The 24,832-nt window shown below is 42.3% G+C and overlaps 1 protein-coding gene across 6 annotated transcripts in view; it reads right to left on the bottom strand.

The window, feature by feature from the left end:
* DNAH5 (dynein axonemal heavy chain 5) overlaps positions 1–24,832 on the bottom strand; it is a 316,103-nt gene that overhangs the window by 239,388 nt on the left and 51,883 nt on the right. Inside the window, exon 1 of one of the 6 annotated variants that reach the window (XM_082458343.1) lies at positions 13,650–13,959. The exons of 3 other annotated variants lie outside the window; for them this stretch is intronic. Coding sequence is in view for 1 of the 3 variants with exons in the window: in XM_082458340.1 (XP_082314466.1) it covers positions 13,655–13,666 (12 nt within the window). In the remaining 2 variants the exon portion in view is untranslated. Of the gene's footprint in view, positions 1–13,649; positions 13,960–24,832 lie in introns of those variants that run through there. 2 more of the 6 variants (XM_082458340.1, XM_082458342.1) reach the window with 2 other exon arrangements.

Genomic DNA, 24,832 nt, shown 5'->3' with positions numbered 1-24,832 from the left:
AATGGCATTATTTCATTCTTTTTTATGGCTAATATTCCATTGTATACATATATACCACATCTTCATCCATTAGGTGTTTGCTGTTTAAATAAGGTGTTTTGATAACCAAAAAAAATCTCCTAAAGAGCATTTCTCAAATGAAGCCAGGGAAAATGGAGGCCTGAGAAGACAGAAAGTGCTGGGAGCAGGGGGTGCCAGTGGGTAGAGGACGTGAAGACTGCAGATGGGAGCAGAGGCATAGGGTTATTGTGATAACAGCATATATATATTTTTAATTATTAATGTGGGAAATAGTTTATGACAAAAATCTTCCCAGCTTCATAATAAGAGATTCGTAAAATAACTTACTGTAGAGGTATACGATAGAATTCGACACAGCCATGAAAAATCACGTTCAAGAGGCATTTTAATGAAATTGAGATATGTTTATGATGTGTCATAAAATGAAAAGAAATAGGGCCCTGAAAGAGTATGAATCAATTTTTGTAAAAAAATATTTTTTTAATTAGATATAAATTACATATACATGTATGTGGGGACAGAGGGAGAGACTATTGACAGTGATTATTTCTGAGACTGAGAGGTTGGCTTAATTATTTTTATGGGTTTTTTTTGCTTCTCTGTACTTCCTAGGTTTACCTCTGTCTTATTTTTATTTTAATTACTAGCATTACTCTCTACCTGGCCCTGTTCTAAGCACTTTATAAATATCAACTCACCAGATCCTCCCAGCTTGCTTATGAAGTAGTTACTGTTACTTTCCCCATTTTTACAGGTTAAAACATTGATGCACAGGGAAGTCAAGTTACCTACTGGAGGTTACACAGCTAATGAGTGCTGGAGCTAGGATTCAGACCCAGGAAATCTGGCTCCAGATTCTGTGTTGTTAAACTAATTTTAAAAAGAAAGAGAGAGAGAGAGAGGATTTTTTAAAAAAGGAAGGAAGCAAAGAAGAAAGGGAGGAAACTGTTTGCCGCAAGGGAACAATGCACATTTGCTTTAAAAAAAAAAAAAAAATTATAAACCATTTAATGCCTCTAAAATTTTATTTTTAAAAGAAATCTGTTTTTTTTTTAACATCCTTATTGGAGTATAATTGCTTTACAATGTTGTGTTCATTTCTGCTGTATAACAAAGTGAATCTAAAAGGAAAAATATAAACTGAGAAAAACAGATAACATTGAAGTGGCTAATCCTGAATAAATTCACTGCAGGAATTCAGAATCATGCAAGTAAACTGTCTTAAACAAGAGGCTCTTCATTTTCTTTTCTGAATACTTCATGCTGGCAGCTCCCCTCTCAGAGCACAACCTGCGTCCAGGGGCTGGATTTACCTCTCTACCCTAAACAAGTCTGGACTTTGCCTCTCCAGAGCATGCCTCAACCTGACCAGCACGAAAGTCATTTTTTTTTTTTTTTTTTGAACCATGTAAAAGAAAACCAACTTGTAAAACAGGGGGAAAAGGCATAATACCCAAGCTGAAACTATGGCAAACTTTAAATATGAGTTCACACTCTTTAAGTTTGTCTCCTTCAAGACCAAGGGCTGAAAATGAACCAATGACATCTTGCCGCCAAAACCAACCAGCCAGTTGGGAGCCCGCTCTGCTGGGCTCTGTGTAAGAAGGGAAAGCGCTCGCTCGCCTGAACTGTTCCCTTTCCCCTAGATGCATGCTTTTCATGGGCTTTGGAGGAGAGGAAGGAAAAGGGGGGAGGCGGAGGTGAGGGGAGGAAACGGGAGCAGGAAGAATCCTGGAGGGATGAGGAAGAGGGTGAGAGAAGGGAGGGGAAGGAGAAGACAGAAAAGAGACGGGCAGGGTGTGGGAGCTCTTCGTTTTCCTACTACTGTGGTTGACATGGCGAGGAAGGGGTCACAAACATATGCTGAAACTCACAAAGCCTAAACACAAGAAGAGAACTATTTCTTTCTTATCCTCTGTCTCTAGGTGCAGACTTCAGGCAAATATCATCTGCAAAAAGTGGTGAATGGGTCCTTACCTCTAAAAACAGTCAGGATTAAATCTGGTAAAGAAGTTTGAGTGTTATATGTAACAAGCATTCAGCAAAATCCTTTATTTCACTGCAATATCCTCCAGTACACAGAGCAGGAATTAACAGACTTTGTTAAAAAGTAATCTTACTATAAATAAAGCAAGTGCTGTTTAGGTGATGAAGACCCAAGCCCCAGAAGCTGCAAGGCAGCGTAACAAACCCCCAAGGAATGCCACAGATGTTCATTTGCCCATTCAGCTCACCCAGGTACCTAGCTTCCAGGAAACAGGTATTTTTTAAGTAGTCAAGGATTAAGTTGTTTTCAAATAATTGTTCAAAGGAGCTCTCTACTCCACAGCACGAACGGTTTGTCTGGTCTGCATCCACCAAAGATTGGCTGGGTGGTGGATGCTACTTGAGCTGCAGGAACAAGAATTGCTGAGCTAAACTAAGCAGCTGTGAAGAGCCTGGAATTCTCCAAAACCCCGATGTTCTGCACAGGTGACTGATTACCCCCACTCTCCCCCAACGAACACACTACTCCCACCATGTCCGTCAGACCTCAATCAGAAAAATCCACCCAGGGAATTCCCTGGCGGTCCAGTGGTTAGGACTCTGCACTTCCACTACAGGGGGCAACGGTTCAGTCCCTGGTCGGGGAACTAAGATTCCGCAAGCCACAAGCCATGCATCGAGACCAAAAATAAAATATCCACCCAATTCCCAGATTACCCACAAAATTGCACACAGCACATTTAAGAAATCCAGAGGAGGATGGAGATAAAGGTGAGAATGAAGGAAAACCCATGATATCTCTTTTCAGAATTTCTGTATCACTGGTTTTTTGGTTTTGTTTTTTAATTTATTTATTTATTTATTTTGGGCTGCTTTGGGTCTTCGTTGCTGCCCCCGGGCTTTCTCTAGTTGCAGTGAGCAGGGGCTACTCTTTGTTGCGGTGCGCGGGCTTCTCATTGCAGTGGCTTCTCTCGTTGCGGAGCACGGGCCCTAGGCACATGGGCTTCAGTAGTTGTGGCTCACGGGCTCTAGAGCGCAGGCTCAGTAGTTGCGGCGCATGGGCTTAGTTGCTCCACAGCATGTGGGATCTTCCCAGACCAGGGAACAAACCCATGTCCCCTGCATTGGCAGGCGGATTCCCAACCACTGCACCACCAGGGAAGTTCTATATCACTGTTTTAAAAGATCATTTGCACCTATCTTTGCTCTTAAGACTTTGTCCAAAACAGATAAATATTTAACCTAATCTCTTTATACTTATTCATTTACTGACCATGTGCTAGGCCCTGTTTTATTTCTTTGGTGCCAGTGGCCTTAAAACTTGACTTTAAACATCTATTTTGAAGAAATTCCACTGCAAGAATATGTCTCTCTATCCTCTATCTGGGGGATTCCCTTGTAATGGAGCTGGACTTATGTAACATACTTAATAAAGAACTGCCAAGTCATTGGTATTCTACTGCCATCTAATGTTATTTCCCAGTACTAAAAGGAGATCAAGAAGGTAAGAATACATTATTAGCCATTTTTAAATCTTTATGGTAAATTTAAAATATTAGCTCACAGGGCTTCCCTGGTGGCGCAGTGGTTGAAAATCTGCCTGCCAATGCAGGGAACACGGGTTCAAGCCCTGGTCTGGGAAGATCCCACATGCCATGGAGCAACTAGGCCATGAGCCACAGTTACTGAGCCTGCGCGTCTGGAGCCTGTGCTCCGCAACAAGAGAGGCCGCGATAGTGAGAGGCCCGCGCACCACGATGAAGAGTGGCCCCCGCTTGCCACAACTAGAGAAAGCCCTCGCACAGAAACGAAGACCCAACACAGCCATAAATAAATAAATAAAATTAAAAAAAAATATATTAGCTCACTGGGCATATATTACTACATGGTTACCAAAACATAACTAAAACTCCCAGGATGAAACTTAATCAGCCTCTCCTAAACCATCTATCACTATGGAGGTCGCTAGGTAATGACCCAGTTATTTCTTCAGATGCCTTAACTATCCCAGAAACACCAAAGCTCTTTTTTGAGAAGTGGAAATCTATTTCTGTTATTCATTAACACCCTTAAAGTGTATATAAGCCAATGATAGGGAAATGGGGAGTCACAAACACAGGGCATGATTAAGGTCCTCAATGAAGGGCCAGTGGGCGCCTACTTTTTTCCTTAGCGGTGTCTGTCTACACATGCTTAGCTTTAAAATGGAAATCTAGAATTCTAACAAAGATTAAATTAGGTCCCAAAGTCATTATGAAGTTAATGAACAAATATAACCATGATGCAGATGCTACAACAGGTTCCTAAAGAAGTTAAATATGCTGTGCTTTCATTACTCTCTAAATTTTCTCTTTAAGCAGGTGGAACATATTTTCAAGGTAAATGAAGGGACTGGGAGGGGTTTCTCATTTTTAAGCTTCTAGGTCTCCGTAAGCCTGGGAAAAGGATACTAAATACCCAAGGGTTCTGAGATGAATTTTCTCAGCAAAAGGAAAATCAAATATTCCACCCACTTTATTATCAACTGTGAAGGTAACAAAACAGAGATGACAGAGAGTTTAGTCTCATGAAAAGACTACTCAGTTAATAAACCTTTATAATTGCCTAATATACTCAGCATTGGGCTAGACACGGACAGACACAGGTGTTTCCCCTAATAGCATAAGGGCAAAAATAAAATGAATCCTATGGTCCATCCTCAAAAAAAGTTTGAAAAGCATGAGCATGGCTACAAAAAGAGATTTGCTGCATGGGTGGTTCTGGAATCAGCTCTGCTAATTAACAGTCACACCCCCATGCAGTAAGGTACCCAGAAGCCAGCTGTGATGCCCTAGCCTCTTGAGGTCTAGATGAACCTGGCCAAGCACCCATTCCATGCCCTTTCTAAGACTTCAGTAGACCCCCAAGGGGCTGACGGGCTCAAGATAACCCCAGCCCTGAGGTCCTTCCTCTAGGGGTCCAGATGTACAACGCAGCACATCGCTCAAATTCTAGGAAACAACAAGGTAGCTTGTGAATAGAGCAGACCCCATAGAGCAAAAGGGGGAAGACAGTTTCCCAGTGAACCCCGGGCATCCCCACTCTCAGGCTCCCTGCTCATCCCTCGCCTGGGGGATTTTCCCATGACTCTTCCACTGCACTTGACCCAGCCCCCATCTGCAGGCATCCCCCAGCCTCCACGTCCAGTCTCCATCTCTCCTCCACCCCTCACCCACCCAGACAGTGAGCCTGCTGTAAGCTCCTCTCCTGCGTTGTTCTGGCTTTGCCCTCAGGTCTCATCTCCTATCTCTAGTGACTTAACAAGCGTTTGTTTTTCCCAAACAAAGACAATTTCCTCCCTCAAAAGGAATTCCGCCATTGATATAATTAATTATGTACACTGGCCTTCCTGGAAAAGTACTATCATCCATTCTGAAACGGTCGAAATAATAGTATACGTTAAAGAAAGGTAGACCTTTAAAATCATGACTATAAGAAACTTCAGCAAAATAGTCATATCATGAAGAAAGACAGAAGAGTAGTATCCTGTTGTAAAATGACTCATTACGCATTACAAACATGAAAAGATACCTAACCCCAGACACAACAACTACGTATAATCAAAGTCTGCTATGACACGGAAAATAAGCTTAACCATTCTTCATCATTACTAAAAGGAGCCACCATAGGGCTGACAGGCTTCGCCACTTATAAACTTCGATGGAAAAGGAGTCGTAACCTAGCTGGAGAGCAAGGACCTCATTTGAGAGCTCTTTGTCCAGCTCCGCCTCTTTGCTCACCTAATCCGTCTGTCTGCTGCCCTTACCGCTCTGCCTGGAACATCTCTTCTCCCTGCCTGGCTAGCTGTTCGCCTCCTTAGGTTCACTTGGAACAGCTGTGCAGGTTCATTGTCACAATCCGTCTTCAGCAGCATCTGTCCAGCACACATGAGTGGCAGCGAACCCGTATCAATGCAGGTAGGCTGACCACATGCCAGGACCTCCGGGTCGCACGCTCGTCCTCAGACAAGACTTGGAGTGGCTGATGGAGGCCAATTTCAGGCTTTGCCCACACTGATTCCCCTGTGCTCTCCATGCATTTTGAGTAACCACATGCACTTTTTGCTGAGTCGGTTTTCATTTTAACTTGTTTAGGATTTTCAGCAGTGTTTGGCATGCTTGTCTTCCCAATGAGATGATTAAACCTTTTTGAGAACAAAGACCCGTACCTTCAGTTTCTTTTACATCCGCCACATTGCCTTGTAGAGCACAGCACGTGTAACATGCTTTTTTTTTAACTTTTTATTTTATATTGGAGTCTAGTTGATTAAAAATGCTGTGTGAGTTTCAGGTGTGTAGCAAAGTGATTCAGTTATACATATACATGTATCCATTTTCAAATTCTTTTCCCATTTAGGTTGTTACATAATATTGAGCAGAGTTCCCTGTGCTATACAGTAGGTTCATTTAACAAATGATGCCCGATGCCCCACCACCCAAGCCAGCCCGAGGGAAAACTGGGACAAAGGCAAAATTAGTCTTTAGCCCCTTCCTTCCTTCCTTCCTTCCACCTCCTCTCTCCTTCTCCCCTCCCATCCTCCACCAGAGCCAAGAGCTCCCAAGTAACCCATTATAGCACTTACTTAGTCCAGTGTGGGGTGAATCTCGATTTAGTGGGGTCTGAGGTTTACTCAAATTGGGGGTCCCACATTAAGAAAGAGAAAACAGAATTATAAACACAAAATTAGGCATTAAAGTGAATATTTACCTAGAAAGAAAAAATAAAATATAACAAATTACACATTTTTTTAAGGCTGGTAACACAAAAGCCAGGAAATAAATAACAGACTATTTGTATTAATTTCCTGGAAGACTTTTATGTCAAAACAGATATACACAGAGATAGATAGAGATATGGTTTTGGCCAAAAACTCTTTGATTTCCTCTTCTTACAACAACTTTGCAATGTCTTCTATAGAGTGAATACAAAGATAATTTAGTCCTTCCTCCAGCAGGGATGATTGAAATTTGTCTTTTATTATGGAGAGACGGGGTACTCAAAACACCCAAGTTCCCAGACAGATGTACTGGCTATTTACAGTTTACAGGTTTGTACCCTACAAACACAGGAATTTTGATCGCTATTTTGCATGATTTCTATCATAAAGGAAAAAAATGTATACTGTGTTTACAATTATATTATTACATTATCAAGAACAGTCATGACAGAAGAGAATTTGCATTTTTGAACAGACATTGATGAGAACCCAATCCTCTGCTGTGGGCACATTTGGTGATTAAGTGTTTTTCCTAGACTAGCTTCTGGCTCATCCATTTCAAACCTGGTTTCTCCTCCATGGAGCCCATCCTTCCAAGCTGGGCACCACAGAACACCTTCACGTTGAACATGACCTCAGCCCTGGACCTTTAGGTCATGAATCTGGCCAAGTGGACACCACAGGAGGAATGCATAGCAGAGACATATAGCAAAATATATTCGTGCTAGCTCTTTGACATATCCCCCCAAACCTACAGGAAAGGTTTTCTCAACTCAGCTTCCCCTTGCATCTTAAAAATGCCTGTTGCCATTCCAACTTCACCCAAGAACACGGAAAGTTGAATGAAGGTGAAGTTAAAATGTTAAGAGACTTACTCAGTTCTTCACCAATGGCAGTTAAGATATCTTACTTCTGCACATTGTACAAAAACGTACATCCATTGAACACATTCCTGGGTCCTCCCCGTGCAAGTGGGGGACCTGACACCTAACTTTCATTAGTTTCACTGTAAACCACTTCTAGACTATCCTCACTAAGCTGGGAAAATGAATAACACTTATTAAGTACCTTCTCTCACACTGTGTTTTACATTTACTAACTCATTTCATTCTAAACATTATCTTGCGAGGAAGGTAATATTTCCATTTTACAGATGAAAACATTGAGGTGCATGGAAGTTTCTCAGAGGACATCCAAAACAACTACTGCCATGACTGCTTCCAGTGAGGGAGCTAGTAGACAGGACCGGGATAAAGACATGCTTTAAATTGTTTATGTCATTTGAGGGGTTTTTTCTTTATTTTCCATGACTATTGACTACTTCTTAAATTTAAAACTATATATTTTAAAGAAAAAAATAAGAATTCATACTAAAAGGGAAATTACTAATAATAGATTGATGCATTTTATCACTATTATGTGTTGAATTGTGTCCCTCCCAGAAAAGGTATGTTGAAGTCCCCCATGACCTCAGGATATGACCTTATTTGGATATAGGGTCCTTGTAAATTGTACCAAGTTAAGACCAGGTCATTGGGATGGGCCCTAGTCCAATTAAACTGGTGTCTTTATGAGAGGTGGGCATTCTTCCCATTGAGAGGTGGGGTCTCCGCCCTCAAAATGAGGAGGGAGGAAGTTGTGACTGTTTTGACCACAGCAGAAGTAACTCCCGTGTTTAGGTCATAAAGGTGAGGCAGCTTCTGCCTTGGTCTCTGGAATTCTCCTCTTGGATGCTCTCGGCCACTATGAAAGCAGCCAGCTTCCCTGAGACCGCCCTGCTGTGACGAAGCCTATTCAGAGAGACCAACCAGGCAGAGCCGTGACTCAAACCAGCCGTGTCTGACCTAAGACACAGGAAGAGAGAGAGATGCCTGTCCAGTCCCAGCTACACCAGCGCCCCAAACACCATAGGAGGGACCCCCAAGCCAGAGCCACCCAGCTGAGCCCATCCCTGGCTTCCTGACCCACAGAAATTGGAAGAGATAACACGATTGTTGCTATTTCAAGCCAGTGAGTTTGGGGGTGACCTGATGTGCAGCATGATAACCAGCAGAACCTCCAACTTTCCAGAGCTTCCACTCTCATCTGAAAGGAAATGCTTCGAATACTGCTGCTTAGTGTCTATCTAAACATCATTTACTGGGAAGTAGGCATGTCAAATCTAAGTCAAGGTTCCTCCTGGCCCAGCTGGTCCTTATCTGAACGGTAACAGCCACCTTTCTGCCAAGACGTCTCCTGAGTCCCCAACACAGCCCCTGACACTTGCTCGACCCTCTTCTGGGAGGGCTGCCAGAGTCGGGGATGACCGCTCCCTCTGGGCTAGGCCTTGCTTTGCTTCTTTGTTATGAGCAATAACATGGACACCCCAGGACACCACTGCATCACAAACTCTTAGTCTTTACCCAAATAAGCTAAACAATGTTCAGAAGTGGTCCACCCACCTTTCAGCCCTCCAAGAGTAAGATTTTTTTATTTTTTCCAACGTCCAAGCAGTCCAAGGAACTCTATGACCACTCCCTTGGGGTGTGGTGCAGGAGGCTTCGCCCACATCCCACAGCCAAGCCCTGTTGGCCCAACCTGGAGGCTGCTTCAAGAAAGGAAGACAAAAAAAAAAAAAAAGAAAGGAAGACATTCTGACTCTTCATATTATCTCCCCTGGGGCAGAAATGTTGGCCCATGGGAACCCGATCATAATTCTACCACCCCATCTGGGGTAGGAACAATGGCAGGCTTTCTCTAAATGGCCTTATTAAAATAGCATAACCTCTGGGCAGGCATAAACTTTGTCAGGAATCTGACAAGCATCACATGTTCACCCTCCTTTCTCAATATGTATAATCCACCTCCTGCAAGACAGGCCCAAATCACTTACCCAAGTTACTCAAAACCAGGAGGCGGCAGTCACAATTTATTCACCTCATCTGGTCCCCAAAGAAAAGGGGAGAATAATCATTAACTGTGTAGTGAGTGTTAGGGGAACTTCAAAATCATCAAGGGCAATTTGAGAAGAGGGTCCACAGGAAAGCATGCGATACATGCTGTAGGAGGGGAAGTAGGGGAAGGGAGGGAGGAGGAGGGAGGGAGGAAGGAGGAGAGAAGCAAGAAGAGAGGGAGGAAGAAAGTGGGGGGAGGGGAGGAAAAATGGAGACAAAAGAAAGTCGTATTCCCCAGAGCCCTTCCACAGTACTCCAAACACAGTAGGTACTTAAGGCAGTGTGTTCTGAATTGAACCAAACTGCTCAAGTATCCTCTAATTCTATCTTTCCTACCCCGGCCTGACTCTCGAAGCATTTTCTCTAGAGAGGAGTTAATACGGAAAGAAAGCATTCATTCAGATTCTAACCAACAAACCACCCATGGGACCTGGTGATGGGGTGGGCCTGGCCCCGAGGGGAGGGGACACCTGGATCCAAGCATCATCTTGAATGCTGACCTTCTCCCAGGAGTGTCCTGCAATAGCCTGGGAAACCAAAATATCCCTGGTGGGCAGTTTACTCTTGAGCTGAAGCTCTTGATTTTTATTCGTAAACAAAGTAAGGAGTGAGCAGTTGTTCCGCCCTTTTTCTGTCTGTTTGTTAAAAGTAAGGCTACAAAGAGTAAAGCCAAATGCAAACAGCAGAGAGGTATAAATAAACAGCCTTGGTGCTCAGTGCCAGGAAAGAGCTTAGCGTGACTAAAAGAGAAAATGTAACAGGTAAACTTCCTCCTGACATTTCTCCTGCAGCGGGAACCAATTCCTCGAAATAGCCCTATTCATAGCAGCCTTTTTCTAATGCTATACTAGCCTCAGACAAGGGAGATGAACGGCGTCCTCTACCCTCCCCAGGGAATTGAAAGCTCCGAGGCCGTGCCATTTCCCAGCTGTAACAATGTGTATGTCTCAGTGTGCACTTGCTTTTATTTTTCCTACATAATGTAACCACAGAAATCCATATTGACACTGGGCAGGAACTTGTGGGGCCCTTCTGGGTACAAAAGACCCTCCGTGTCCCCCATTTCTTGTTTGTAGAAAAGGCTTTAGTCTCCTAGACCTTCCCTGAGTTCCAAAGAGCTGACTTAAGCAGTTACTAACTAGGGAAGTGAGGGAATGCAGAAACAAAGGAAAAGCAGTCAAGCAAGAAAAGTAATGATACCTTCAACAGAGTCCTGTTCCCCCTCAAGGGATACTCATAACCATCTGACACGTATCTTTGAATTGTTCTGCAGAAACTAAGGTGGAGGTGGGGGAAGATGGAGGACGGAGGATGGCGACTACAAGTGGACGATGGTGACGACATGCTGAGCGCAAGCGCAGATCCCAGACTGATCGGAACCAGAAGGCTGATGATTAAGATTCCCAAAACACCACCCTGTTACCTCACCACCAACCAATCAGAAGGAAATCCATGAGCTGCATCCCTCACCCCAAACATTGCCTTTAAAAACCCTCCCCTGGGGCTTCCCTGGTGGCGCAGTGGTTGAGAATCTTACTGCCAATGCAGGGGACACGGGTTCGAGCCCTGGTCTGGGAAGATCCCACATGCCACGGAGCAACTAGGCCCGTGAGCCACAACTACTGAGCCTGCGCGTCTGGAGCCTGTGCTCCGCAACAAGAGAGGCCGCAACAGTAAGAGGCCCGCGCACCATGATGAAGAGTGGCCCCCACTTGACGCAACTAGAGAAAGCCCTCGCACAGAAACGAAGACCCAACACAGCCATAAAATAAAAATAAAAAATAAATATTCAAATGTCCAATGTTCATTGCAGCACTATTTACAATAGCCAGGTCATGGAAGCAACCTAAATGCCCATCAACAGACGAATGGATAAAGAAGTTGTGGTACATATATATAATGGAATATTACTCAGCCATAAAAAGGAACAAAATTGAGTCATTTGTTGAGACGTGGATGGATCTAGAGACTGTCATACAGAGTGAAGTAAGTCAGAAAGAGAAAAACAAATATCGTATATTAACGCATGTATGTGGAACCTAGAAAAATGGCACAGATGAACCGGTTTGCAGGGCAGAAGTTGAGACACAGATGTAGAGAACAAATGTATGGACACCAAGGGGGGAAAACCGCAGTGGGGTGGGGATGGTGGTGTGCTAAATTGGGCGATTGGGATTGACATGTATACACTGATGTGTATAAAATTGATGACTGATTAAAAAAAAAAACAAAAAACCTCCCCTGAAAGCCATAGGGAGTATATATATATATATATATATATATATATATATTTAACAATATGTTTGCATTTTACTTAACTATATAATTTAACTATATACTGATAATTTATATTTAAATATATAAATATAATTTACCATATGTATATTCATTATGAAAAAATTTTAAAGGGAAAAAAAAGAAAACGAAAATCCTCTTTAATGCCACCAGCCAGAGATCAATATTTTGGTATATGTCTTTTTACTCTGTTTTCTATACATATTTACATACCTTTTTTATTTTTATAAAATTGGAATGATATTGTTTTAGTGGCCTACTTTTTTCAGTCTTAAAGTGAGCATAAGTAATAAAACATAAGAATATGCTATAAGGCTAATAGCCATATGTTTATATTCTTACAGGCTTAAACTTGATAAATTTATGTAAGATTATATAATATATGGATTTTCAATTAAAGAAGACAAAAAAGACATTGGTTTATAGGTATTAGCAGTTGCAATGCCATCTGTCATTTCAGGGTCTATTTTTCTGGACAGAAAATGGGTAAAAGAGTCACTAAAAAGATTAAAGTGAACTAATGAGTATTTGTCTTAATGAAACACAAAGTAGATATACTGGAAATTCCAAGTATTTATGACATAAGTTATATGAAAATAAGAATATTAATATGAGTCTACCATAGCAAGATGCTCACAAGAATAAAACAGGTAATTTTCCACAAGGTAAATATCTACAGAGGGGAGGAAAATGTCGAAGTATTATATATATAAACTATATACATTGCTCTTAATTAAGTCAGTAATACAACTTATGTGTATTAAATCATGACAGGATGCATATTTTATTGATTAGCATAATATATTCCTATGGTAATATAGTTAGAGATAGTGTAAATGATAAAATGTATAATGTAACCACAGAAATCCATATTGAAACTGAGCAGGACCTTGCCGGGCCCTCCTGCGTACAAAAGCCCCTCCGTGTCCCTAGTTTCTTGTTTGTAGAAAAAGCTTTAGTCTCCTAGACCTTCCCTGAATTCCGAAGAGCAGGAATCACTTTTGGAGATAAATGCAAAAACAAGTACCTGGATTTTTTTTTCCACTCCACAATATTCATTTAAGAGAGCGAGCAAAGCCAAATGAAGCGAAAGCTGATTTAAATGCAGAGTTCGTTTCCGGCCCTTTCTCACCTGCTGTGCACTCAGGCAAAAGTAAAAGACACCAGGAAACTGCCCAATGGGGCTTCCTCTGCCCCTCACCCCTCTCCCTCTCTCCAAGGAAACTAAACACTGGCTTTTGTCCAAACCCAAGGGCTAATGAGAGCTAGTTACAGCCAACAACTTCCCACAAGAGCTGCCTCCGCCACACCTGGACCTATTTGATGCTCGCTATGGGTCAAGGGTTGCTTGGGTCCACGACGCAGCCCACTAGTGGCCTTTCCACAGCAAGTTGAAGATAAAGGGGAGAGGTGGTCCCTGAACCTAGGCTTTTGTATGAGTGCCCTGGCCTCCTGAGCAAAACACGCCAAACTCAGAACCCGGCAACTCTAGCCCCTCAGGCTCACGAAGGCGCTTTCAGGACCCACGCCCTGAAGCTGAAGCCCGCCCCGCCCGTGCGCGGACCCCGTGGAGCCGCGAGCCCCCGGCAGCTGGGAGGCCGCGCGTGGGCCGTGGCGGGGCGGGCCGAGCGTGGGAGCCGCGCGGAGCGAGCACGCACAGTACCAGCTTGTCCATGGCGCTGCCCTCCGGCGCTCCGCGGGGACACGCCACGGGTGGGGGCCGGCCGGCCCGCGCTGCTCCCCGGCGTCCGCTCGGACTGCTTCTCGCTCCGCTCACCGGGCTGTTTGCGGCTCAGGCGGTCGCCGTGGCGACGAGCGTTGCTCCGCCTGGACCGGGTTCCCTCCTCCCGCTCCTGGTGCTCCAGCGCCTCCCCGGGCTGGGGGGTCCGGAGGCACTTAGGCCTCAGCGAGCTCGCCGCCGGCTCCCGGAGAGCGGAAATCCAGAGGTTTCGGCTACCGAGTCCCAGATGCCGTTTCGGTTGGCTCTGAGCTGAATATTCCTGCTAGCATCAACCAAGTCCCCTTGTTTGGAATGTCTCTTCTGAATTTTATGTTTCTAGCATCGGGAGAAAAATTTTCAAAATGAGATTTAGAATGTTTCAACTTTAATTCGCACGTCTTCCCACAGTCTTGACTCATACTTTGGTTCCTCTCGTTGTGTCCTTGTCAGGTATCTTCACAGCTGATTCTTCAGCCTGAAACTCACTGGAAATGTTTAACCTTGAGTTTTAACCTGAAGGTGACACAGATAATTTCCTAAATGCTGTCTGCCTGTCAGAACAGTAGCTGCATTGGCATGTGTGAAGATTCCAGGAACTTTGCCCTAAACGACTTTACAAAGGAGAATATAAATATTTTATCTCTGCAAATTGTCCTCTCTCAGTGGGACTAGGACTGCCCGTTAGAAATATGTTTGCCACATGTGTCCGTTTATAGCTCTAGGAGCCACATTTTTAACAAGTAAAAAGAAACAGGTGCAATTATTTTAGCAATGTTTCATTTAACCCTATATATCCAAAATATTATTTCAACATGTTATCAATAGAACAATTATTCGTGAGATATTTTAGATTCTTTTTATCAACTGTAACCAAGCAGGACCCTATGGTGCCTTCCGGGGACAGGCCTTCCCCCATATCCTCTGCTTTAGCTCCTCTCTGAAGTACCTACGCAGCCGTATCTGATGCACATTTCCTGAGTTGTTTTGCAGATGTGAACCACGAACTTGTGTTAACTATACTACATCCTCAAATTTTTATGTGTATTTTACACAAACGGTAGGTTCCAGATCAGACCGGTCTCATTTCAAATGCTCAATAGTTAATACGACTGCTGGCTACTGTATTAAACAGTTCAAATCTACTAGACTATAAATTCTAGGGAGACCAGCTCCAAATCTCCATGGGAAGGAAAAGATTGCATCTGTTCATAAGGGCTACTAAATACCGATTAGCTCTTGAACAATTGTTCAAATTCTTACTAGGAAAAAAACCATTAAGCAGTACCAACTCTAAACACTCTTCAGAAACTAAGAAAATTTTAAATGACTTTTTTTGGTTCTAGGGAGTGTCAGCATCCTGTTTCTCTCAGTAGCCTATTGTCAGAGTTCATTGTGCACCCAGTAATCACCTTAGAAGATTTAAAACCAGGTCCTCAAGAAAAGAGTTATTCTTTTAACAGAGATGAAAACTCAGCTTGGCCAGGAAAGACAGCCCAGGAAAAGAGGGTGTCGGTAGTGGGTAAGTCTGAGAAGGGGAAATGAAAGTTAACACTCTTCTAGGTCATGATTGTGAGTTAAATCATATCTTAAGACACCCTCTAAACTTGGCCATTATCACTATTATCACTATATTACAGAGGAGACAGAGAGTTACCCAGGACCATCACCAGAAGGAGATTGTGACCCCTGAAACTTGGCTCCATCTGGTGTTTAACCTCTGGACTATACAGGCACCTCAGATATATTGCAGGTTCAATTCCAGGCCACTGCAATAAAGCAAATACTGCAATAAAGTGAGTCACATGAATTTTTTGGTTTCTCAGTGCATAGAAAATTTATGTCTATGCCATACTGTGGTCTATTAAATGTGCGATAGTATTATGTCCAAACAGCACACATACCTTAGTTTAAAAATACTTTATTGCTAAAATATGCTAACCATCATCTGAGCCTTCAGCCAGTTGTAATTTTTTTGCAATAGTAACACCAAAGATCACCGGTCACAGATCACCATAACAAATATAATAATGATGAAGAAGTTTGAAATATTTCAAGAATTACCAAAATGTGACACAGAGACACCAAGTGAGTAAAAGCTGTTGGAAAAGTTGTGCTGTTAGATTTGCTCCACACAACGTTGCCATAAACCTTCACTTTGTAAAAAAAAAAACACACCATCTGCGAAGCCTGATAAAGCAAAGAGCAATAAAACAAGGTATGCCTGTGTTGAGGTGACAGAAGGTGAAGGTGAGGGGCTAGGAGGAGAGAGGGGCACCTCCAGAGATGATGACACACCAACACAAGTCTAGCTGATTTCAGAAAGAAAGCCAGGGCTAACACTTTCAAAACAGTCCTGCAGTTCCCTGGTCTGTACCATCTTAGGCAAAACTGTGAACTAGATATTTTTGTCTTTGGTCTTCTCTTCCTGCTAAAAATTCTTCTTTGCTTTCAGAGGGGTATATGTTGTTCAGGATCCCCAAGCTAGAGCAGACCTCCTTGGGTCTGGCCTGGGTCCCAGACCTTCCCTAGCTATAGGGGTCCATAACTTCCTGCCCGGGGCACCACCCTCAGAGGACGCCCTTCTGGCTTCCTAATAGTCTAGATTAATCCCAGCAGTTAGTTGTTGCTGGGCAGATAGTTGTCTCAGCCCGTTCTCCTGCCCCTCCTGTACCTGTTCTCTTAAACTTGACCTTCTGGAGATGGAGTCAGCCCAGTGATAGGAAGATGAGTGAGATGACAGGGTGGCAGGGAAGATGCTTGAGCCAGAGGACCCTGCAGTTTCCTTAGATCCTGCCCTCTCTGACCATGGCTGGAAATAACCCCACCATTGAAGGAATTGGGCAAATCTGCTTTAAGGAAAATAATTCAATTTTTTTCCCTAAAAAATTTTAAAGTAAACCTCAAACTAAAATCCCCACTTAAATTGGTCTTCTAACAAGAGATTCATCCTTGGTGCTTCTGTTGCCCAACACACAGTAGGTGTTCAAAAAATAGCTCTTGAATTTAAGAAAACCAAATAAATGAACACGTAGCAATTTATTTATTGTCCACCCACACGGAATCAAAGACACCAAGACTGGGCTTCCCTGGTGGCGCAGTGGTTGAGAGTCTGCCTGCCAATGCAGGGGACGCGGGTTCGAGCCCTGGTCTGGGAGGATCCCACATGCCGCGGAGCAACTACGCCCGTGAGCCACAACTACTGAGCCTGCGTGTCTGGAGCCTGTGCTCCGCAACAAGAGAGGCCGCGACAGTGAAAGGCCCACGCACCGCGATGAAGAGTGGCCCCCGCTTGCCGCAACTAGAGAAAGCCCTCGCACAGAAACGAAGACCCAACACAGCCAAAAATAAATACATAAATAAATAAATTTAAAAAAAAAAAAAAAAAAGACACCAAGACTAATTACATAGAATCATGAGATTTCAGATCTGACAATAACTAAAGTAGATCACAATTTTATTGTATAGAAAAGATTATCACTGTATGGAAAAGAAAACAAAGACCAACTTGTCAGAGGCCACAAAGCTGTGTAATAACTGAGACAGGACTAGAAACCAAGTCTCCTTTTTTGTACTGTGTTTTATAATCTATTTTAAGACTTAAAAATTATACAGTTCTTTCCTCCACATGTGATTTTCAAAATCACAATGCTTTACAATGCTTTGTCAGCAATGTAGCATTCCACGAAATTGACTGTATTTGTCTGTCACTAAAATGATATAATGGTAACTTCTAATTTTTTTAAAAAATTGATTACTGGAGAGAATTTTGTTAACCATTTTACTTCCATAATTTGGAGGGGAAACTTTTGTTGCTGGTCACAAATTGTGGGCTAGCAAGCATCAATAGACAGTGATGGAATTATTAGTTCACAAATCAATATTAAGTTGAATTATAGACTTGGCAGTGGAAGAAGTCGTTGTTGGTTGGCTAACCCACACATTTTTCAGTCTCATTAAGAAGAATAAGATTGGCAAAGAAACATCTACCTCTCCTATATATGCAGGAAATGGCAAATATTTCCCAGGGTCCCTTGTAGTTATAGGTGGCTGTGTGGCATGATTCTGGCTGGTGAACCATAAAAGTCAGTCTACTAGGGCTCCTGGGAATGCCTTTGCTTTCCTCAGGAAAGAGACAGATTCAGCTGTCCCCTTCACACCTTCTTGAAGTTGGAATGCAACCATGAGTCCTGGAGCCGTTGCAATTATCTACATTATGACTGTCTTAGTCAGTTGGAGCTACTATAAAGAAGTATCATAGACTGGATAGCTTACAAACAACATAAACATTTCTCATAGTTCTAGGGGTTGGAAGTCCAAAATTAAGGTGCCAGCCTGGTCTGGTTCTGATGAGAGCTCTCTTCCAGGTTACCAATGCTGACTTCTCATTGTATCTTCACATGACAGAAATAGAGCTAGCTAACTCACTGGCCTCTTCTTATAAGGGCACTAACCCCATTTATGAGGGCTCCACCCTCATGATCTAATGAAGTCCCAAAGGCCCCACCTTTTAATAACATCATATTAGGATTAGGGTTTCAACATATGAAATTTAGAGGGGACACAAATATTCAGTCCATTGTAATGACCATCAGGGAACAGCCCTTTGAATTACAAAAATGATAGCTTTAATGTCTTTGAGTCTGAACCAACAATAGCAACTGCCACTTCCAGACCACTTGTTAGATGGGGAATTAAAGCTTTGTACATGGTGTTTTCTGTTCCCTGCAACTGAAAGCATTCCTAAGTGATATGGCAACTGCCAACCATTAGATTTTTTGTGGGTCAATTTTATTTTACAAACATGAATGATGCATTGGACAGTCTCACACTAGAGGTAACTTTCACCACTGTCCCAACCTGAGGCAAGGAGGTGAGGCAGAGGTGAAACAATCCATGAATAAAACCTCTAGGTGGCTTTATTCAGATCCTCCCAAATACAGCTGCTGGGCAGGTGGCATCTCTTCTACTCCGTGACCACCACCGTCTCCCTTGGTGTCCAGAATCCCAACTCTGTTTTGCAGGCAGGGGTTAAAAGGACTTACAAATACCCTTGGATACTGAAGCAGGGATATCCCCCCTTTTGGTAAGATGAGCCAAGCAAAGCCTCCAGGCACAAGTGGGCATCAGTCCTGCTAGAAGTTGAGCAGGTGCCTGGAGGTGAGCTATCCTTTGGATGATGGTAATGAGAAGGGCTGCAGGCATGGCTTCTCTCCACAGGCATCATTCAGAGATGTTCCCGTAAGGAGCTGTGAGTGTTGGCCAAGCCACTCTCTGCAGATGCCTTTTTCCCCTCTGGTCCTCCATGGTCCACGAGGCCCAAGGGCACCATCCTCGGGGGCCCTCCAGCCACGTGGCTGCTGCACATGCTCTTTCCGGTCTCACCCAGCTCTGCTTCCCTGCTGGTAACGGCCAGGTGCTCCAGCATGACTGCTCCGTGGAGTCTAGGCTGCCACATTCCTGCCAGCTTCCACAGAGGGGTGGTGCCCGAAGGCACTCTGGTGGGCATTTTTCCTCCTTGACCCCCATCCAAATCCCCTCCCTGTATTTGGAGAATTTCCCACCAAGCAGAGCTCTCTTTCCCATATAGAAGCCAAAAGTACCAAATATTCTCCCGACCTCCTTACCGCTAGGGCACCAGCAGGTGACCCAGGCATGTGACCCAATCAATTGCATCAACCTTGGACTTGGACCAGGAGCTGATGACCCAAAGATGTGGGACGGCGGAGAATGCACTCTGGTGGAGAGTGCCAGCGACAACCCTGAGTAAATTTCCTAGCCAGCCGTGGCAGCAGTGGCCCCCTAAGCAGTGCGTCCAGTAGCAGGTCAGGGAGGTAGCAGTATCCTCAACAGGCTGGTTTTGTGGCAGGTGTCTGAGCAGCTCCTGGCTGCGGCCGACAGATCCTCCGGGCCACTTTCCAAGCATCACTGTCCAACTTTCTCAGCTATTCTGAGCAGCCCAATTGTCCTTTTAATCCAGCCCTTTTTTCTTTTTCTTTTTCTTTTTTTGCTTCAGTCCAGTAAACAAAAAATTTGCAACAGTAAATTTCTGTTGATTGTGATTGAGAACCATGATTTTGACAGCCGTACATTTAATACTGCCCCATCCGCTAAGTCCTCTTAACAACATTAACTGGAGGCTGGTGTGTGCGTAATGACCTTTATTCAAGTTGGGAAATACTAATGAATAGAAGAATTACAGAAGGAAGGAAAGAAGGAGAGATTTAAAGTAACATAGAAAATATAAACTTCTCAGATTTGGGGGGCCATTTTTTTTTAATCTTTATTGGAGTATAGTTGCTTTACAATGTTGTGTTAGTCTGTGCTGTACAGCAAAGTGAATCAGCTATACGTATACATATATCCCCTCTTTTTGGATTTCCTTCCCATTTAGGTCACCACAGAGCCTTGAGTAGAGTTCCCTGTGCTATACAATAGGTTCTCGTTAGTTATCTATTTTATACATAGTAGTGTATATATGTCAATCCCAATCTCCCAATTCATCCCACCCCTCCTTCCCCCCTGGGGGCCAGTTTTAAAGAGTTAAGCTCTTCAAAGGGAGTTTCTTCCTAGGGAAAAGGGGAGCAGTTTGCAAGTTCCTAGCCTTCTTTACCAATTTCAAAGGTGTAGCAGTCAGAGTTCTACCAGAGAAACTGAACCAGGAGAATACACACGTATATAAACATGTGCACGCACATATGCACACACACACACACCACACAAGTAAACTATATACATTTACATATAAAGAGATCTATTTCAAGGAATTGGCTTCCACAGTTGTGAGGGCTGGCAGGCCTAATATCCTTAGGGCAGGCTGTCAAGATCAGGCTGGAAACTCCTGGGCTGGGGAAGAAGCCAGAGCCCACAGGCAACCTCTTCTTCCTCAGGGAAACTTCAGCTTCACTCTAACGACCTTTCAACAATTATCAGTTGCTCGAAATCAATCTGATAGAAAACAAACATAAGGCAGATGTATTTTGCAGTGCATTCTTTGCAAAATTTTAGGGATACAAATACTTTTATAATTAAAACTTAAACTTTGCACTGAAAATAAAATCTTATAATATGATAAGCAACACACACAGGATAAATGCTTTCTTTTAATCTGAGAAAACATAAAATTACCACAGGATTAAACTGAAAAGGTACGCACTGAAAAAGAAACAGAAAAGAATTTTCCATTGTATCATATATTTATAGAATCATGGTTTACCAAAATATTTCTATCTAAAGATGGAGAAAATATTACCTATAAAACCAGTAGACAGACCTCAATATCTAATAGTAAAATGTAACAAGTAGGGTGTGCAATTACAATGTGTTAAATGCTAGCATCGAATGTATGTAATAAAGCTACATCTATTTTTTGCCAAAGTGCAATGTTCTAATAAAATAATGACACTTTATAAAAAGAATTTACATTTTAATCAAAACAATATTTTCCACCTATAGCTGAATATAGCCAATTCATTACTTAAATGTTTGAAAAAAATTAACGATGAAAATCAAAAATGGTATAAATGCATGAAGAGTTCCTTGTTATTTAAATTGCCTTTACACTGTGTAGTTTAGTTTGGGCCTTTGGGTATGGTCTTAGATTATCAAAAACAAATGAGATAGTCTATCAAAGAAACAGCTGCTTTCTGGTATGTGGATGACCTCACTAATAATTTTTAATATTGAAGTGTTAAAGCAATTTCTTAGTCAAATTGAAAAGAGCATGTGTCAAAGTTTTATTTAACATTTTCCACAAGAGAAGAGCCAGCCAATTCAAAGATATCCCTTCTGTTAGAGATATTTATAGAAAAAAAAAAAAGTTGGCTGTTAAGAAAAATTTTCCAAAACTTGGAAATAAGAAAGAAAGAAGCTTGTGTGACTTTTCAGTCTCAGAGTAGAAAATCGTTTAATAACTGGTCCACCCAAGGATTATTTAATTCTTCAGAAGAATGCATCTGTGTCTGAATTATTACCATTAATTAGAGAGTAGACTGTGAAGTTACAGGTTAACTAGTAGGCTTCTGTCCTGTACAAATGAAATGATTTCTGTCTGGGAGAAAGTATAATCACAAAAGTTACCATTTTATTGTCATGTAGCACATTAACTAGTTTTGCATTCGTAAGTCAGCATTCTTCCAATTGATGATATTCAATATTTCCCATAATTTTTAAACTAGCTGGATCTCTCATTAATGTGTTAAATAAATCTGTGACACATGCTGTTTTATATTTATGTACGAATTAAGAATCGTGCTTTTAGATGTTTTGAGTTATACTTCGATATGATACAATATAAAATATGCATGGTGACCTCAGACTCCTAAAAAGGCAGATGGTCAGTTGGGTGGGTAGGCACATAACTTTTCAAAAGGATATCTTAACCTCCTTAAAGTCTATCAGAAAATTGCTCCAGAATGCTAATTTTTTCCCAGGAGTTGTTATAAATTATGTCTTCAAAAAAAAAAATGTATGTACCAGATCTTGTTTGGGACAGTTTGCTTTCTGAGTTGCCTTTTTAAATTTGGAAAACATTGTGTATGTCGTCTACCATCAATAGACAGAAATAACCATAGAATTACACTCTTTCACAGGATTATACTGGGGGAGGAATATCAGGAAGGACAATGCCAGAGAATTCTTAGAATTGGGCACTTAAAAAATTTCTCCTGCCAATAAAGAGGAGACTTTATCGCATGCCTCTGACATACTTCATAGTCTGTATTCTCCTTTATGAAAACTCAAGCCAGAAAGGCAAAGTGAATTTCAAAATGTCTCATCTTTGTCATGTTGTTTTGATGAAATGAACAGAAACCCACTCGAATGGGTTTAAGCAAAGAGGAGGATGAACAAGGAGGATACAGGGGTATCTCAGTATCCTGGGGCAGAATGGAAGCAACCAGCAGGCAACTCTGTCCCCTCAGTGGGACCTGCTCCCTAGCTCCTGCCTCTCCCTATAGCTCCCCCTAATAGAGCTTTGCCTCTCTGTGCACTCGGCAGGAGGTTGCTGCCCCAGGACTCTCCAGTTTACAAATCCTTAATCCAAGCGCCCAGCAGAGACAGACAGACAAGGATGCCTTAACCCCAGTTCCTGGAGAGAGAGTTTTGGATCTCATCCCCACCCTGATCCAATCAGCTCTGGCCAGTGGGGTCCACAAGACCTAGAGACTGAAGGAAGGAAGGGCCTGGAGTAAACAGACACCCAGGAGGGGTCACTGCAATCCAAGAGCATCCTCTCCAAGGATGTGAAAACTTTCTTCTCACTTTTCCAACCTCCATCTCACACCATAACATTCCATGTATTTCTTCATTCATTCATCAATCAAACATGTTGTGAATACTGGCCATGTGCCAGGAGCTGTACTAGGGACAAAGAAAGAATAAGACACAATCCCTGCCGGGTTTTTTTTACTGTCAAATGAAAGTCCATTAAATTTCTTGAACAAATAAAAACATTTCAGTTCAAGAAATATGTCTGTTCTTAACGACCAAACATACTAAAACTTCTGATTTCTCTCAAACCAGTTCCTCATTTGATCCGTGGACCCTGGATGTGGTCACTGCAGACCGGCCCACAGTCAGGCTGACATCATCTTCTTTATCCCAGGACTCTTAGATTAAGAAAATCAAGGTCAGTCTGGATAGAAAAACTTTTCTTACAGTAATTTAATTTCAAAATTGGACTTTAAGAGAAAGATTTAAGTGTAAATCAACTATACTTCAATTTTTAAAAAAATAAAATTTAAGAGGACTTCCCCGGTGGTGCAGTGGTTAAGAATCCACCCACGAATGCAGGGGACACAGGTTCGAGCCCTAGTCCAGGAAGATCCCACATGCTGCGGAGCAGCTAACCCCATGCGCCACAACTACTGAGCCTGCACTCTAGTACCCACGAGCCACAACTACTGAAGCCCGTGTGCCTAGAGCCTGTGCTCCGCAACAAGAGAAGCCACCACAATGAGAAGCCCGCACACTGCAACGAGGAGTAGCCCCTGCTGGCCACAACTAGAGAAAGTCCGTGCGCAGCAACGAAGACCCAACCCAGCCAAAAATTAATTAATTAAATAAAATTTTAAAAAGAAAAGACTTAAGTAGTAGATAAAGACTTAAATAAAATTAATATTTTACCTTAATGTAATTTTTAAGACTTAAATGACTCACTTTATGCCACTTGTCATTCCTACTATTGAGACAACTGCTGTTCATTCTTTTGAGTTTTGCTCAGCAGGGCAAGAATGGTGTGATAAGATCTTGAGGAATCCCTGTTCCTTCTAAGGTGACAAATCCATTGTGTTTAGGTAAACCTGGGGATAGGCCACCTCAAGACTTTAAACATACAAAGTCTCATAATTCAGACTCCACAAAACTGGACATTTGTGATAATACAAACAAAGGCTGGGCTCCTGTGTCTTTTCATTATTTGTAAAGAAAGGATTTGCTGAGTAAATGAATGGTGTATACAAAATTTATTTGAGGGGGAAAAAATAGCCTGTTGAATACTTCTGTAAGTAATTACAGTTTTCAAATATTTGTAAGCGTTCCAGGGAACTACATATTTATAAATCATTGATACATTAATTGGAAAGCATTCTTATATATTCATCTAATCTGATTCCCTCAGGACTCCTGCTAGGCAGTGCTTTGCTATCCCGAGCCTAATTGCTGTGTATAGTTAAAAGTAATAAACATTGTACTATTGGACTCAGGTCAGGCTGCCCCAAAATATGCCGAAGTGGCATATGGATTATTTTGAATTAAAATTACTTGAGAAAGAGCTGGTGCAAGGACACTTGGACCCTCCTCTCTGTCCTCATGAAAGCAGTAAGTAAATCTCCCATATGAAAGCTACATTCCCAGCACCAGAAGATGGGGAGACAGACTTATCACCCACCAGAGGTATTCTGCTTAAGTTCTTCACTAATTAGTACCCAGGCATAAGTTTCTTTGTCTTGTTAGCTTTTCACAATTTATTGTTTCTTTGTTTAAAAAGTATGAAAGCTGTCTGCTTTGGTCATTTTTTTTTTTTTTTTTGATTCTGATCTATGAGAATCCATACTTCCGTACAAAAGTAATTAAAATTGTTTTTTCTCCTGTTAATCTATCTTATGTCAATTTAATTATTAGGAC

This window comes from Balaenoptera physalus, assembly GCF_965194825.1.
Source record: "Balaenoptera physalus genome assembly, chromosome: 3".
Classification (NCBI taxonomy): domain Eukaryota; kingdom Metazoa; phylum Chordata; class Mammalia; order Artiodactyla; family Balaenopteridae; genus Balaenoptera; species Balaenoptera physalus.
This window is presented reverse-complemented; position numbering and strand designations above follow the sequence as displayed.